Raw genomic sequence first — 19,784 nt, 5'->3', positions numbered from 1 at the left:
TTAAATACTAGTCCGAGAAAAAATTATATAATCCTATTGTAATTCTAAAACTTAAATAAATGGCTTTAATACTTTTAATAGCTATATAAAAAAAAAACACATCACGAAATATACTTAGTGATATAAGAGGCTTAGAGACGGTCTCCGAACAAAATCGTTTTTCGTGTTCAATGATATATCATTGTATTCAAATATTTCAAATACATGCATATTGCCGATGACCCGCTCGACACCAAACGTACAGCAGATCGTTACCCACTTGCCTAACTTCCTTTTATGTTTCTAAAGACACTTTTTATAGCAGAAAATAAGCTTCAATCTTCAATAATAAAAATGATGGTAACTGATTGCAAATTTAAAAATAAAAAATAAAATCACTACAGTAATTTTACAAATAATCGTGAAAAGCGGAATTATAGAAAAACGGGTATTATTTTACAAGACCCGTAAAAAATCTTGAAAATTCCAACTAAGTTTTAGTTAAAAATCCATAATAATGTATTAAAATCGTCTATAAAAACATTTGAGATTTCAATTTTGTTAATATTGAATATAAATACAAAAAATAACGATTTTAGTCATATTCGAATATTTTTATCGTAGAGACTTAATTTATTTTAAAAATGTATATATTCGTATATGTATTATTATTTTCTATTTATAATAAATACAATGGAATTTTCAAAATATTTTGACAAATTATTTTAAACTATTTACACACTGAACATATTTTCGCCGTCTATTGTTACTTGTACATCAGTATTGACTTAATACTAAGTATTAACAATAATACAAAAATATAATATTATGTAATATTAAAATAATTGTACATATTATTATGTTTTTTTTTGTTGTTGTAAATATTAGATATAAATCTACCGTGTACTAATAAAGTAATACAAATAAATTATAAGATATCTATAGAAAAAGAACCTGACGATGACGCCGATGTTTCCACTCAGAATCGTTTTTCTTATATGTGATGATTTAACACTTCTGTTAAATAAGTGATTTACTTAATGACGTGTCACACTCAAAACCTATTTATACAGTACAGTGACTTTCCTCGTTTTTTACGATTGATCACTGTTTTAACATTTAAATCGACGGCAAAACTCTAATAACACACCTATACTCGCGGAGTGACCTAGTCAAAACTACCAGTGGCTCAGCTGAACGTGTATATCTGACATAATATCGCGAATATTATTATACCTTTCATATGCAAATCGTGTCCGATTCTTTTTTAAGTCCCAAAACTTATTTTCCATCGTAAAAACGTTGTGTTTCTTTAAGATATCATAAATTCATGACTCAAAAGAACCAATAAGATAGAAAATAACAATAATACAATAATAATAATAAATAAAAACACGCAGTCAATAATAATAATAATAATAATAATAATAATAATATCGCAAACCATTCAGAAACGTTCGCAGGTAACGTTCACTAAATAATATTAGTCGCATTGTTGTTTGGTAATTTTCGTTTTCGTATGCAAACTTATAACATTTATATTATTATAAACGCCTTTGCGAAATTCACGTGAATATATCATCATTATTATTATTATTATTATTATTACTATTATTATATAAACACAATAAATGTCAGAGTCGGACAAAATATTCTGTCAAAAGCAATTCCGGAATCAAAATCCAATTTTCCCGGTAACGGTTCCAGACGCTTTCCGTCCCCATGGAAACTAGTCATGCGTTTTATACATTGGTGCAACAAAAAAGGTATTTTCGGAAACAACAGGCGTTTTTGGCACGCGCCACCAGCTACGCCACTCTCGGCAACGGGTAGGACGCGCCGTAACTAGTGAAACGGCAACTGCGTTCGCGTCTACTTGTTGATTTTATCTACCACCTGCAGCACAATATACTTCAAATATTTTTCTCTCTCCGCTCGTTCGCTCATCACCACACACCGCTCACTCGAAAATCCAACGCGGCGCATTTCGGATAATACATTGGAGAAGTGCGTCCCCACCGACACCGTTTCGTCTACCGAAACATACATCGCGCGCGTACACACACACACACACACACACACACACGCGCGCGCGACTACTACCGCAGGTAAATCGAATGCTGATAATAATATTATTATTCGTGTTTAATTTACCGGCCGTCTCGATTTCATTGTCATATGTTTTAATAATAACGTTTTGACGACCGGAGACGTGTCTGAATTACACACGATGTTATATTAGGTATGCACGTTATAATGTTATTAAGATATTGTTATTATTTTTTCCGTTTATTTTATTTTAGCTGTATTAATTATACCCGTCTTTATAACAGTAGTTCGACGTACGTCCGTACACGAAATTATTATTACTATTATTATCGTACCCTGTATTTGTTTCGATGCCCGTTTCAAAAATACATATCCACTGCAATAATATGACAACAGGTATTTCGTAATATGTATTTAAAAATTTTTTTAAACACTACCTTATCATGACACGAGACAATTTATTTTATTGTCCAGTACCGATCGTAATTTACGAAACAAATAATAATGTATGTAATCAATTAAAATTATACTACATCGGTGAATTTATAGTTGTCGAATTTATGTAACTTATTATATCATAATTCATAATAATATAGACCCATGCATGTGTATTTTGTGTGTATTATGTACGATAACGATTTATAAACTTTTAAATCAATTGTCAATAAATATATATATATATTATGTCACATAGATTATAATGACAGACATAATATAAAATTGCAAAAAAAAAAAAATAATAATAAATTTAAAGTGATTATAACTAATAATATAATTTTTAATAATGTCTTCGATATTTTTTTTCTTTTTTGTTATATTTCCACCGCAGTTTAATTTAAACTTCGTAAAAATAAACAATATGGTCTTTAAGTTAATTTAATAAAACAATGTAATAAAATCCAATAGATAGTTATGTTGGACAATTTTCACTAAGGTACCCTATAAATCTATCGTAGTCAGGTCTGTTGCTTATAAAAATCAATTATTTTAAATTGTTCATATAAAAACAGTTAATAGTTTGTATCATATAGGAAATGTCTATTTAATATTAAGTAATAAATAATAAAACATATTTTAAAATGTTTTTATAATTCAATAATTTGAATTGAACTAATTGGGAAAATTATTAAATTACATTTTTTTCATGAATTCCGTTTAATTCCACTTAATTTAACGTAAAATAAATTAACAAATTAGTTTTTATTCTAGGAGGTTGGTTATTTGATTAGTATTATGATTAAGCTTATAACGTTTATATACTTGACTCTATACCTAAATTATTGTGAAAATCAACAATGTTATAGTATTAAATATAACTTTAAATCCATTATGCAAGTAAAACGTATACAGTTGTACTTGAGAAATTCAAAAGTGATTATAAAATCCCAAATACCAGTGAACTTACTATGCTTTGTTGAAGGTTTCGTAACATCGTCATTGAGTCACTGTGCTTAATTGATAGGTCACTCACTGTCACTGTAATGTTTGTGTTAAGACTTAAATTTTAATACAATATATATCCAGTGGATTTGCATCTAATAAGCTTTGTTAAATTATTATTAGATAGGTATACTACTTTTTTTAGTTCCATAGGTTGATCAAACGTTTACCAAAAATATCACATCTAATTTAAGACATAGGTATATACAAGTATATATACTGTCTTGTGTTTCAATACCGACGCATCGTAGAATATTTTGAATAGGTTCGCAATATAAATCGCTGAAACTTAGTCTAAATAAAAATAAATATAAATATTTCATTGTTTATTGAGAATCGTATTAAGTATAATTATAAAAAGTTTCAAATCTCAATGATTAATAATTTTTGAACTCTCAACAAAATCGTTATACCTTTAATATTTGAATTTTGGGACTTCAATCCTTTATGAAAAAATTTGAATGTGTTTTCGAAATGTTTAACTGTTGTAAGAAACCCTTATGATAAACATTTTATTACATTTTCGTGCTTTATGATCGAGAAATAAAAACGAGATCAACATAATTTAAAAATAAAAATAAAAATGAAAATACTTAAAATGTCTAAAAATAGTTTAAAAAAAAATTCTATAAAATGCTAAAATATTTATTGAAATGTTTAAGTATTAATGAATATTATTTACCGATTATGTGCAGTAAAAAACCGATTCATCAATTTCTCACTTTTTGTTAGTTTTTTCTATACTTAAGAAAAATAATGGAATATTTCTTTTTATTTTCTATTTTTTTTTGTTTTTAAATTGATGAAAAATGTATTGGAACAAGACTCGTCGTTGATAAATTTAAGCAGTATACGATATTTTTTATTGTATCAATTATTTTATAATTAACCATTGAAGTGTTATAGTTCTTATTTGTTCGTTTCTATAAAATTTTATTAACAGTTTTGAACATACTTTCAATCATATTTTGTTTGCGATATGCATAAAGTAATTAATGAATATAGTTATTTACCTATAATATAATATTGTCATGAGTAAGTATACGTAGTTTATTTAATCCGTTCGGATTAATTATTACGTAGACATCGTATCAGATAATGTTTATTAGTAAACGTTTGAGTGGTGTTATTCCCATGCATGTTACATAACGGATATTGATAAAACAAGTGCTTTATGTCTGCCTATGTAAACAGCGCTAGATTCAAAGGGTTGCAGACAATTTAACATACACTGATCATGATCATGGAGATAATATTAAGATAATACTGTCATCTAATTAATTAGTTACCGATATTCGCGAATAATAGGTGCGTTTAAAAAAAATACTTAGAAAAATATTTAATTTAACAAATATAACAATTGGAACGTATCGGAGATATAAAATAATAATAATAGTAATTAAAAGCAATAAATACAAGTATCTGAAAAGGATAACGTGTAAAGCTATACGCATATAATACCAAAACGACAAAAAGTGACTTAACAGTTAAAATTCTTCTCACAATAACTGTGTAATTTCAATTAACGTTAAATGAGTAGTTTAGTTCTTTAAAGTTTTGATTAAACACATATTTTGAGCTTAACAGTCAATATAATTGGCACTATGTGGCTGAAGAAAAGAGAAAAAAATGTTTTATTTATACACATGTGGCTTACAAGAATGTCGGAAAATGTATACATATGTTATTAGTTAATTTATTATTCCCCCCCCCCATATATTATATTTACCTTGCCATAATAATTGTAACCAATTTGTCTATGCTATCAAATGTAGGCTTTTATATTTAATGTTTTAATTAATACTTATAACCTTTTATCCATAAATTAACAATTTATAAATATTAATAATAATATAATATTCCTTCTTATAAGAAATAAAAACGAAGAACAGTAAATATTTATACTATTAATCGCTATTTTAATTGAAGTATTTTTAATTTAAATTCATAAGCATATAGCTATATAGCTTTACTATTTTGTATTTTATTATACCTATAAATATATTATATACTTATATATTTTGGTACTATAATAATTTTATTTTTTAAAGTACAAACACAATTATGAAAACATTTTCTTTTTTCTTTATATGTATGTTGTATATAATATAATATAATCAGTTTAAAGTTAAATCATTTTGCGTGCACGTAACTGACGTATTAATGGAAAACAGTCAATATGAAAAAAATAGATAAAAAAAACGTGAAATATATAACGTAAAATTTAATGCAATTTCTGTCATATTATTCATTTTTCATATTATATAACGTATAGGTGTATATGTATTTATTTTTTATATCAAATTGAAGTATAGTTAGCTAAAATATTTGTCAAAGGCTACAGGTGAAATATATTAAAGAAATAAATAAAGTCAAAGAGAGAAAATATATCGAAACGTACCCTACAAAGGTCTGTCAATTATGTTTCAAATTAATGGCATACCTTTTGAAAAAGGGTAAACGGGTAAACGGGAGTGGGAATCTAGTACCTATAGTACTTACACTGTAGCTAGTTTTGATTATTTACATATATTATTTTCTTTAAGATTTTTTTTCTTCTTATTTTTTAAGTCAACATTATTTGAAGCTTCATGTTATTTCTGGGTATCGGGTCTAATATTATGTACATTTATAAATCAAAATGTATATTTACAAATTATTTTAAAGTGTGTTATTTAACAATCAATAAAATAATATCGTCGTCCTTCATTTTTGAAATTATTTTTAATTTACGGTGTTTTATCATTAATTGCGTTTTGTTTGACATATTTATTCAATGTTTTTCTTAAGGTATGTTTTTGAACGCGTTTCGAAATACGCTTCGGAAAAAGAAAGTAGGTAATAGACATAATATTGATATAAGATTCAATAATGTTTGGTATTTATACATTCCGACAAAAACGAAAAGTTGTATCATACAGACAACAATAATTATTATAACAATAGAAATAAGCGAAGGACTATAATATTGTTATATTATTACGTTGTTAATCGATAGTCGCGATGTTGCTCACTAACGTTGAGTTTTATTTTTCTAATCTGTTTATTATTAATTACTGTACACCAGTCGTCCGTCGTATACGCAATGCGTTGAATTTGTACATTTATTTTGTCTGTAGTTTTTCCGACTAGTTGGATTATTTTACACCCTTAAAGAAAAGAATACTGTCAAATATTATTAAATGTACTTATACTCGTCAAATAGCGTTTCTATTAAATTCGTTTGTCGTATACAGTTATTAATTTATCATCATGAAAACTCAACTATTTTCTTCATGTACCATAAAATAATGAAGAATTCACAACTTAAATTTTATATTATTGTGTATTTTATTCATCGAATATGGTAAACAAAGTAACTGTTAAAATGCACACATATTTAAAAAAAAAAATATTCAATAAAAACCAACATCAATCGTTACTTATATTATCATTTTTACCTTTTAGTTTTCATAAGCCTAATTGTTATAAAAACCCAAGAAACTTTTTAACTTTATTTAAGGCGGGTGATAAGTAATCCTATGGGATCTCTTAAATCATTGACGATTGAATTGTATTAATAGGTAATTGTTAAAACTTAAAATCAATTAGACAATTTTTTTAAGCCAATACAGAGCGTGCAAATGTAATATTAATTATATTCTTTTCGACTGTTTTTTGTATAGTACATTATTAAATCCTTAATGGGTAAATGCCAGTTATTTACGATTGCTTATTATACGAATTTTTCGGTTTACTATGAATTATATATTGGTAATTTTAAATGCATAAAAACGTAATGAACATTTGTGTATGGCCCGTATGAATTTTATTTATAATTAATAATAATAATAATAGAAAAAAATAATTCACATATTTTTAATTTCACCAGAATTTTTATTTCTGAGTTACCCTATAGATACAGCAAGGTAGCAAACACTACTGTATGTTTTTTAAGGCACATAAAATAATTTTTTAATTTATAAAATTTCAGAAGAATTTATAAATCAAAATTATAGTCTAAAGTGGTGCAAAAGAAAGTATGTCGATTTATTATATTTTTACTATTTACTATTTAAATTTAAATTTATTTATCTACCGATATGTTTTAAATATTTCATTATTTTATGCTCCAAGCAGAGCGATAAAACTATTGAATATTTACAGTTTTACAATTATATGTTTTTATAGTTTCACAACCCAGAAAATCACGTTTTGAAATTTAAAAAAGGCTTTATAAGTTTATATTGCTTTTAATGGATTTCATTGATCGAAAATTGAACACATTTCAATTTGTTTTTTAAATATTAAAATAAGAAAAGTTAAAGTAAAATAATATACCGTAGGTGCATAGATTTAATGATTGATAGTTGTATAATATTAATTACATTATACAAATTATACTATTTATTTTAAGTACGTTGTTTATAAGATATTACTATATTTTATAGAGTTGTTCTTAAGTCGAAATATATAGAAATTTCATTAATTACTCAAGAAATAATTATGTTTTAAATTATATGCGCAATATTCGTAAACTAACTTTTTCTTTAAATTAATAAACATAATTACAATTTTAAAATACTGTAATATTACTGTGATATCACAAGTAAAATGCTAAAAGTTTTCTTCCGACATAAAGTTTGCTTTACAAAATCGCATAGAATGGATTAAAGTCACATCGAAAACTTTATGCAGACAGAAGGTAATAAACGAAATACATGACTAATTTGAGAAAAATGCAGTACTCCAATTTTCGTAAGCTATATGACAGTTAATTATATTGGATTGGCAACAACTACACGAAAACTCTTGATTTTTATATTTTATTCATTTTTCAATAAAATTATTTGTTCTGTTACTTACTAATTATATTTAAATTTATAAAATAACATTATAAACCATAATTGAATTATATAATAACTTGCCACGACAGCAATAGAGTATAGAGATATATTATAATTTAAAAATAATGTTATACTTAATTTATAACTTAATAAGATGTATTATAGTTTATATTGTATCCTCATATTTATAGTTTATTGATAAATTTTGTTATTTAATTTCTAAAATTTGTATAACTAAATTACAAATTACTATTATCTAGATTCTAGATTGTGCTGCTTATTAAATGATATGGGTTAGACCCAGTTCAATTTAGTTAGAGTTAATTAGAGCTTTACTGGATATAATAATAACATACTTAATAAAGTTAAGGACTTTTCTTGCTTTACTCACATTGGTACACGGAAGTGATTATACGATTTTCTTTTTATTATTAAATAAATAAATTTTATCAATAAATTCTATATTTTTACAATATTACAAATTATACATAGAGAATTTATCTTCATGATTAGTCGTTTAGTTAGTACCTGCAGCATTGTGGTCGTTTAAGAAAATATTTTAATGTAGGCGTAGTCAATGTACAGAAGTTTTTTCACCTTTTTTTTTGAAATGAAAAGCTTCATCAGTTTTATTTAGTCTGTTGTAGACGTTTTTGAATTGATTTGTTTCCATGATGATATGCAGGGTAATCCAGTTTCCTTGTGTTTATTTCACACGAACAAAGGGGTTTTTAATGCTATACGCATGAATTCATTTTGGAGAGTTGTAAGTTTTTAATTTTTATTTGGTATGCAACATTCCATATGCTTAGGTTAGGACTTGGAAGTGATAATTTCTATGTTTAACATTAGAGAACATTTTATAAACGGGGTTAAGCAGTGATTTAATAAAAAGTAATAGGATTTTTATCCTTGTGTTTCCTTGGTTAAGTTTTTTGTAGATTTTTTATATTAATTTTTCTTTTAGGTATATTGTTTATTTGTGCACTTTTCCCAGGCAGATATTTTTATTTCAATTTCGTTAATGCGTTAAATTTTAAATCATCGTATTTGATAAAAGAATGAGAGAATTTTTAAGGAGTGAGATCTAGGTACTTACTACTCGTGTATTGTTTCTATTGAGTATTATTATTATTTTTCAAACTTTAAATACCTAAACACTCATAAACTTAATTTATGTGTTAAAATTTAAAATTGTTTTCATAAATATAATAACAATTCAGGTATGAGAAATATTCTTTTCTGAATATTTAAACAGCTAATTCTAAATTGAAAGTAGATATAATTGTTTAATTTTGTTTTCAATTTTCATGACTAAACAATAAATATTGTAAATTTTAAAAAGATGTATTCATTTAAGAAAATTGTTAATTTAAAACTTAAACACTTGTAAAAATAACTTTTGTTTATTATAAGTATTTATTCATACTATTGTAGTTAATAGGATCACATTTATCAATGCGGTTGTATAGTATTTAAACTGTAGAATTTCTTAAAACTTTTTGTTGTACAATTTGAAAATTATATAGGTAAGAAAAAAAATCAAATTTTTAACAATGTTTTTACTTTATTCATATTAAATTTAATATTAAATATACTTAAATAATTGGTAAAAGAAAAAAAGATTATTATTTCCATTTAAAACGAGAATAACCCATATTTTTACAATGTTTTATTTATGAATCAAGATTTTACAAACTACTAAGAAAATAAATGTATCTACCGACAATATTATAAGTATGCAGTTATTAATAAATTTATGATAATATATTATCTCTTTAATGAATATTAAATTAATACGATCTATGAACTATTTTTAAATAATTTAAGTATTATAACTTTAATAAGTATAGTGTAATTAGTTTTATTATTGAACAATTATCTATTAATTTATAATTTTAGTAAATCCACATAATATCGATTTTATTTTGTTGTAAGTTTACATTTTCATATAATTTGTGTATAGAAATATCTACATAGAAATGAAAATATGAAAATAAGGTTTAAATTAATTAAACGTGTGTTTAATCGAATAACAACCAAAATTCAATTATTTTCAAGTAGTACCTACCTGTCCTACATATTATTTATATTTCAATTTAATTTATATGCACACTAAAAGTTTAATAAAAAAGAATGTATGAAAAACACGATATCTTATTCTAATGTTTATTTAAAATTAGTGTAATAGTACCTATATAAACTGTACACGTTATATAATACTACATACGAAATAGGTCCGTATAAAATAATATGACCTATGGGGGAAATAATGCTAATGTAGTTCCTTCCTCAGAATAAAAAAAAATAAATATAAGGACATAATATATAGTTATTTATTTGACAACAAAACATTACATTTTATCGGGTATTTTTAAAACTCATTCATATTAATATTTCATTAATCTTAATAAATGATTTACAATATCTGTTTATAATTATTTAAAGAAATACACATATGCCATGTTTACATATATTTTGGAAACTATTATTAAAAATCATGTTTAAATTTAAATTCACTTATAAAAATATAAATAACTCGTAAAAGAAGTACGTATAATATTTTACCGTTACTGAAAATTTTGTTTTCATAATACCACAGAGTATATTTATGTTATCTATGATAACACTATGTATTGCAATGTTTGTCAAAAGTCAGATACCTTTTTAAGTAAATTTGATTAATAAATAAAATTATTAATAATAATATTTTTTATATAAATACGGAGGAGTATTATTGAGATACTTTAAATGGCGTGTACTAAAGTGTTTTTTTTTTTTATAAGGAAACATAAAAATTTAAATTATTTAAAATTTCATCAAAAAAAGTCATTATTTTATTAATAAAATATTATTCATAATTTAAAGATTTGTAAAAAAAAATTTCTGAGGCCTGAAACATCATTATTATATAACAACGGCGAAGCCCGAATGAAATGGGAATTTATTAGTATAACATTTACGTAGATAATATATTAATAGAAAATCGGTTTTGAGTTGTAAACAATTGTTATTTGAGTTTATTAACTTGCTTCAAAAGCACATACGTCATCAAAGGGAAATAATTACGTCTAATGTTTAAGACTTGGATTCAAATTTCAATCAATTGCAGTTTATAACACATATTACAGTGTAAAATTATCACCAGAATTAATGAATAGGCCTACTAGTGTTGTACGATCGGAGTCTTGTTGTTGTTAAATTACTCAAAATATTTAAAACATATTTTTGTCTAAGAAATGTGTACATACATAGTTAAGTGAGCGTTTATACATCATATCACCAAAAAAAAGTGATTCGATTCTTAGTAAAAAGTACTAGAAAATAATATTTTTCTCGTATATAGTTAATATATTTGTACATCAATACAACTACTCGTATTATTATTATTATGCCTAATGAAATTTTATGATGTATCACCTTCAATGGGAGGCCACTTATTTCTTTTATTTTCATCTCGTAATTTATTATTATTTTACCAATTAAGCTTATTTCTCAGCTCCTGTATACTCGAGCAAAGAATTTTGATAAAAAAAAAATTATGTTTGTACATTTGGATAGCAATATAAACATTAATCACAAATTCGTGAATAGAGACATTTAGGTGGTGCCTAAATTATAAATAATTCACAATAATTATAAATGAGATTTCTCAAAAATTATTTAGAATACTAAATACTATCGTAAAAAAATATAAACTTTAAACACATTTAAAAAATCCAATCTTATTAAAGTGATTGTAATATATATTAAAATTTGTCAAGTATGTATATTGCAATAAATGAAAAATATTTATCACATTTAAAAACCAAAATAATAATACAGTCTTCGCTAAAAAGCAAAAAATATTTACCTAAAGAAAAAAATACCAATCGAGATTTTACTATTAACTATATATAATTACAGTTTATAATAAATGCATGATATTTAGTTGACTCTTTAACATTGAACACTTTTTATTTATAAATTGATATTTATATTAATGTAAAATAGATTAATATAATTATTGTTGTAGTTATACATAAGTGTTATGTGTGCATGTAAATAATAATTGTTAAAATTATAAAGTATTTTATTTTAAACTTGTATGTATTTATTGATAAAAAAACCTTAGTAAAATCAAACAATTCTTTTAAAATGAACTACCATCTTTGTACTTAATGCATACATTTAAAAAAAATCAATATTTTGTTTTTAAAAAATAACTTTTAGCAAAAACAAAATAAATATAGGTATATAATATATGTATTTAAATTATATAGTAACGGTATGGTTTTAATATATATACAAAAGAAAGGCGTTTCAAACAATTATAAAAAAATACATCTTTTCATTTTTGTTTCAAATAACTCCAAAAATTAAAATATAATAACGATACATTTTGTTGTGTAAATTATATTTATCAAATTTAATTTATGCACTTAAATGTATGTAATAATAATATATAAAAAAAACTGAAATAGATGTTAACTCAATAATTAGAATAATTTTAATAAGTGCAAACTTTATATATTAATCATTAATCAATAACAAATACATACATTTAGGGAAATTTGAATTGTAAACTAAAGTTAATTTCAGATAGCAGTGAAGAGTCATTAACAAATTGTAAAAATGCACAATTTAGCTCATAATGTTCCAGTGTTGAACTCGCCATCATCGTTTGTGTATAATCAATTCGGAACTTATGGAACAACTTATAATCAAGTTTGTCAGGTATGTGCTTGGAAATATGTAATTTTTAATTTTTTTAAATTAATAAAATGTATGCTATCAAACATAGTATTTATACATTCAACATTACAAATATGTTCTCAGTACTTAGTGGGCATACTGTTTACTCATTTATAGTATGGTTTCGTTAAAAAGGGTTTAAGTAGATAACATTTCAGTATTGTTTGTTAGTTTTGAATAACTTACTAGATGAACACAAAATAATATATTTCACGCTTTAAAATATTATTGTTTTTTAAGTATATAGTTTTTCATATTTTTCTAAATCTATTATTATATTTACGTGTTTTTATACTCTGATTATAAAATTATTAGGTATATGCAAAAGGTATAATTTATTTTCGAATTACGTTTAGAAATAAATCAATGAAGTACCTTCCACTTTAAAAGCTCAGATGAAATTTTTGAAACTGTATGAAGTTATATTAATTGCAGGTATTTTATAATACTCAGTCGTCTATTATGTATAACATGGAGTGTATGTGGATATTTAAGTATTAATCGTTGAACATTAGATATACATAGTTGTTTTAATTGTTATTAAATTTAGCAAAATTAAATTAAATTTGCATTGTTATCGAATTTAACTAGGTATTAAAAATATTTGACTATTTTCAAAATGTATTTCTAAATCAAAAACACTAATATAATAATATAAATATGGTATATAACTTCAATTAAGTTTAACGAATTGTCAAATCTATAGTCTTTATCTTGCTAGCGGACAGGAATGGATTTAATTGAAACTGCCTTCCATACTTCACGGAGTGTAATTATGATAGTATAAAGCTGTTGTAGAAATTACCATAAATAACGTTGTATACGTTTTTTTAACATCTATTTTAATTATTTAAATTTTAAGCAGGTATTTAAAGTTGAAAAAAAGTAATTTTTAACTTGTTTAAAATGTTAGTACTTAAAAATGCTCCAGTGAAAAAAACCCATAATAATAATATTATCTCATCATAAATCGTTTAATCGCAATCCGTCATGTTTACGGGCATGGTTGATTTTCAATATAAACTTTACCTCAATTGAATAAAACGGATTCAACTTGTGTTACTCATGTACCACGGGTCCCGAGTAAAATAATTCAATAAAATAATAATTAAAAGACAAATTTAATATGAAATTAAAATAAATTTTAATAAAATTAAACATTGAAAAAAATATATATATTTTTATTTTACGACGTACCTAACGCAATTATTTGTTTTTTAAACAGTCTTCTTTGATAGCGACAGTCCAACCTCCACCGTCCGTGTCCACTTATATTAACTCGATGGTAACCGCTCAAACAATTACAACACCAGTCGTTTCCTCGATGAACAGTAAGAAAGAATTCACGTTTTACACTTCATAATTGTTTACATAATATTGATGGTCGTGTTTTTTTTATTACTATTACAGCTCAAATTGTGGATAGTCGCAATGTTCTGTCTAATATACCGTCGCCGACCATACCCATGTTTTCGATTAACAGTCGTCCAAACACATCAACCAGGGAACAACATTCGAATACTAGAACAACAAATCCAATCTTGTTTAATAACTCATCTATGCAGCAACAGTCATTTTCCACGCGTAATGGTTATTTTATTATTTATTGTTTTTTTGACTATTTTAAAATTTTCAAAATCTAATCACCCTGAACATTTTTTTAGTTTACCGACTTATTTTTTGAGAAATATTTCTGTATGTGATTGACAACCACGACAAATAATATCATACAATTTAAAATAATAAATTCAGTTAGGTTATAGAGACAAAGACAAATTGCCATTTTCGAATAACTACCACGGGTATAGGTACAGTTTCTTAATGTGTAGCACTGTAGCGCTATGAAACTTCTACAGCACTATTTTTATCCGATAATGAATAGGTTAAGTACATATACAACTATTATTAACTAATAAAGTTATACTAGTTTGTTTAGTAGGATTATCTAAACAAAATGTATTTTAATCATTAAATAACCCTTTCATCCTACATCGTTGTTTTACTGGAGATCGTAATATGATGATATTATGATATTATATTTAAGACGATATTGACATTTAATATTCACATTGCGAAAATGTATTTATCATTTATGTATTTGTAAACTGTATAATACTTCATCATGAAAGCTTACACAAATAATTATATGGGCCACGAAATATTCAATTGAAACTTTGATATGTATTCTATATGTTATACTTATGTAACATATGATTCTAATTTTTATTTTTGAGAAAAATCAATTTTTGATGATAATCAAATAATATAATTTCCATTTGATTGACGCTTTGCTCTGTATGTAGGACAACGCGTGTTCTAGAAAATACGTTGATACCATAATTTTACAGATTCTGAGAAGTATTGATCGTGATATAATCATTATAAAAATTGTGTTATCTTGTCTTTAAATCTAAAATTATTAATAAATATAAGAAAATCCCGAAACGGTTCACTAGTTTGGTAAGCCACTGTTTTGTTGCTTTGGGCAAGACTTTCGAATGCCAGTATTATAAAAACATATCGTAATAAATTTGTGTGAACTATATAAGATTTAAGCCATTTTCTTTCTTAGTATATTGTATTAGAAAATAGTTATAAATGTAATTGTTTTTGAAGATTTTTTTATTTTGTAGAAAAAATAATTGAACAAAGCTAAAAATTAGGAATTCTTTTTTTTTAAGTTTAGTTTTATTAATAATACACATTAAATATCGATTGAATTTTAATTTACGTTTAGAACAGTGGTTCCCGACCATTTCTATCCCACTCACGCTTTGTAGTTTTTCAAAAACCTCGTGACCTCTTCCTAAAAGATAATCATTTTTTTTAATATTCATTTTTCATTTTTTTCTATACATTGTAAAAAAAAAAACATTTAATAACTACAATTTTGATTTGTAATGACTGCTTGCGTCTCCCTAGCAATGTTTACACGCCCCTTCCTCTTCAGGGTCGGGAACACTGTTTTGAACTTAGAACCATTATTAATTAGTCATTGACTAGTTATTAACATAGTTTGTTCAAGTAAATATATAATATATACAATGTGATTCTTTTATCATTAAACACTCATTATTTAAAAAAGTGTTAGCTTTTTTTTCAAAATTGTTAGTTTCATGCTTTTCTAAAACTATATAACATTTTTTTTTCATCCTTATATTTAATAGTGAAACCACATCAACTTTTAATTTTTAAATGGCAAGTATTGTAGAGCTATTTTTTTTTATAAATTTTAACATCAAAATTATTATTTTTCATTTATCCGTTAGTGAGTTATAGTTGTTCAAATTTGGGTGGTTCGAGGTTTTTAGGTGTTTGTCCTACAGATTATTACGACTGTGTGGCGTTTTCAACTACAGATACTAAGTTTATCACTGCGTCGATACCCGACAACGAGTTTATTACATACAAAATATGAAACAAGAAGTGTATTATAAAAACCGAAAACCACCCAACTTTGAAAATTATATTTCGCTAATAAAAATTAACAAAAAATAATAATTTGAACGTTAAAATTCATAAAAAAAAAAAAAATAGTTTTATATAATTTAGTACATCTTAAATATAGGTTGCTATTTGAAAATCAAAAGTTTATAGTGGTTTCATTATTATATAAAAGGGTAAAATTTTTACTTGGCCTAGATTGATATTAAATCTTCTTTCTAACAAAAATGTACAATACTTTAATAATATGAATTAAAAATATAAAATTTAGCTTTCACGGTGCACGTTCCGAGTCTATAACTTAATACATAAATACTTAAAAAAAAAAAAAAAGATTGACAAATAATGCTAGATTTTCTGAAATCAGATTTATTGGATTATTATACATTTTGACATTTAATGATTTACTTTTTCATTGTGGCTTATCTATTCGATGCCTAACCTATCTGATGCCCTTAAGCAAACATTTGAAATCCTCTCTTTTCGTTGACATCGACAAAATAATAATTGGAAGAGAAGTATACACACAAATTCTGCTGCCAAAAGACAATATTATGTCATTTACTCATAGTTCAAAATGGGAGTTCTGAATTATTATTCTTATTTTAGGGTGCATTATTTCTTTCTAATATTTGTTAATTAAATCGATCTCAATATTTATCATACAGGGGTTGTGGGTAAAATGGTTATTATATTATATATTAAGCTACAATATACAGATTGATTTTTTCATCAACCAATACTTATTATTTAAACAATTATTAACTTTTTAAAAATATTTTTTAAAGTTTTTGGACATATAAAAGTCGAAATTTGAACAAATAGTTTATAAGTTATATAAGTATTTATAGTTTAAGTGATCAGAGTGGAGTACTACGGGAATACCCCGCAAAATGTTGGTTTATTACTCCACTCTTGAAAGCCTTAAATACTTTAACTCATAAACTACTTGTTCAAATTTCAATTTTCATATGTCAAAATACTTCAAAAAATGAAATATGAAATTAAAAATGTATCTTGTCATTCAAAAAAATAAAAAAACTTTAAAGTATATAACAATAGAAAATATGATTTTAACTCGACTGGAAATTATGTAAAAATAATATTTTCAAAAACATTAATTGGATTCAAAATCTAAAAAAATCTAAAAATTACTTAAAAAGTAATGACTAATGAGTGTAGTTCGATAAATTAATTATTTAGTACGTAGGTATATAACAATAATATTATACGTTATAAATAATAAAAATAATTAAATTTATCACAATGCGTTTGTAAAAAACCAATAATAATAAATATTATAAACATAATTTCACGCAGATCATGCTATCTTAGCAGAATCGCTCCAATTATCAATACCAGCGCATCAAAACAGAATCATTTCATCAAACCGAGATCCAACCACGTTTAATAATGTTTCAACACTACATCGTATAGGTATGGTAATCATTAATCACATTATTATTATTATTTGAAAATTATTCAATGAACGTTATGTTTCAAAAAATTATTGTGTAATAATATAATCACAAACTATTATTTTTATAATTATTTTAGTCCCTTACCAAGCGGTGTTTAATCAATTTTCAACTGGAATGCCAAACACTTCTCGTAAGTTAATTTTCTGAAACTTATTAAACTAAAACAATATTTATATATATATATATATTTTTATTTATTAAAAACATTGTAATTCTGTATACAAAATTAATACAATAATTAAGTTAGTTAATATTTGTACAATACACGAAAAACACGAGGAAAGAAAGTATCCGTCGATAGTACTCGATACTACTTCCAATTTATGAACTTAGATAAAGTAAGGAGAGTAAGTTGTTGTAGGTCACGTGGCCATTTACGTTTGAGCCAACGGAAAGGCTTGTTGGGTAATGCACAAGAGAAGAGTTTGAATATGAGAGATATTGAGTGGTTAAAAGAGTTTTTATAAAAATTGATTATAGTTATAGGAAGCAAGTGTGGATATTTTTGGTTTAATGATATATTTTAATGGGATATTTTGCGCTTTTTTTAGGACACAATATCACTTTTGGACCTGAAGGCAGTAACTTGTTTATATACCATTTACCACAAGAGTTTAGTGACAACGAACTAACTCATATGTTTATGCCATTCGGTCAAGTGCTCAGCTCAAAAGTATACATAGATAGGGAAACAAATCAAAGCAAATGTTTCGGTAAGTACAATTTTTGTGAACTATATATACCCTAGATTAGTCAGAAAAGTTATTGAACAAGCATTTAATTATTATTAAAATTAAGTGGAATGAATTCTCGTACGACCATATATAACTTAAATCTGATAATCAGAATATTGCCAAACAAAATATATATAATATGATTATAATATATCAAAATATAAATAATGTATAATTTTTGTTAATTCACAATTGTTATTGTATTAAAAATAAAACAATAATATTACCTAATAGTAAATACATTATAATACTTAAATTTTTTTAAATATTATATTATAGTTTAAAAATAAATAATTTATACATATTTTTCATTTAATATTTAATAACACATTTTTAAAACTTTTTCCACAACAGGTTTTGTATCATTCGATAATCCAACAAGTGCACAAACTGCCATTCAAGTAATGAATGGTTTTCAGATCTGTCAGAAGAGATTAAAAGTACAATTAAAACGCCCAAAAGAAAAAAATAATAGTAGAATTTATTTTTAAACGCAATTGATTTATCAAATTTTAACGTTCCTACGTATTTAATTTAATGTATGAAACCAGCCAGTAAATCGTAAAATTAAAAAAATAATATTACTTGTTAGTAAATTATTAAAGGTAAACATTTTTATAGTTGTATCTATTATTCTGTACTAAAAGTTAAAAAAAAAAAGTAAAATTACTAATAAATAAAATATAGATTTGAAATTTCATTAGGTTTGTCAATATAAATTGTTTAAAAATACCTATCAACTTAACAAAAGATATCACGTAGATACACATACAAGAAGTAGTTATATTATATAACTTAAGTTTAATCAAGATTTTTTATGGTTTCATACAATTACTGAAAGTAGGCAATGATTAGATTTGTAAAGAAACAGAGAAATTTAAATAAATGTTATTACTTTATTATTTATGCACTCCATTTATTTTTAAACGCACAACAACAATTTTTTTTTTTAATTAATTGGATTATTTTTATTATAATTTTTATTAACAGCTACTGGGAAACAAAAATATTAATTCATAAAATAACTTTAGGTAACTATCACAAAAAGTTAAAACTAAAAATTACTTACATTATACTGTAATGCAGTGTTATAAAGG

General features: G+C 24.4%; 1 protein-coding gene across 1 annotated transcript; it reads left to right on the top strand.

Annotated features, from left to right (window-relative positions):
- Positions 1-1,899: 1,899 nt before the first annotated feature.
- On the top strand, positions 1,900-19,159 carry LOC113554446 (CUGBP Elav-like family member 3-B). Its single transcript, XM_026958311.1, is given in 9 exon segments — positions 1,900-2,087; positions 12,876-13,010; positions 14,254-14,359; positions 14,439-14,612; positions 17,793-17,909; positions 18,030-18,083; positions 18,505-18,666; positions 19,042-19,059; positions 19,062-19,159. Coding segments are annotated over 8 exon segments (831 nt in total). The 5' UTR covers positions 1,900-2,087; positions 12,876-12,908.
- The last annotated feature ends 625 nt before the right edge of the window (positions 19,160-19,784 follow it).

Source organism: Rhopalosiphum maidis, chromosome 2 (assembly GCF_003676215.2).
Source record: "Rhopalosiphum maidis isolate BTI-1 chromosome 2, ASM367621v3, whole genome shotgun sequence".
Lineage (NCBI taxonomy): Eukaryota > Metazoa > Arthropoda > Insecta > Hemiptera > Aphididae > Rhopalosiphum > Rhopalosiphum maidis.
Note: the sequence above shows the minus strand (reverse complement) of the source record. Positions and strands in the feature narration are given on the sequence as shown.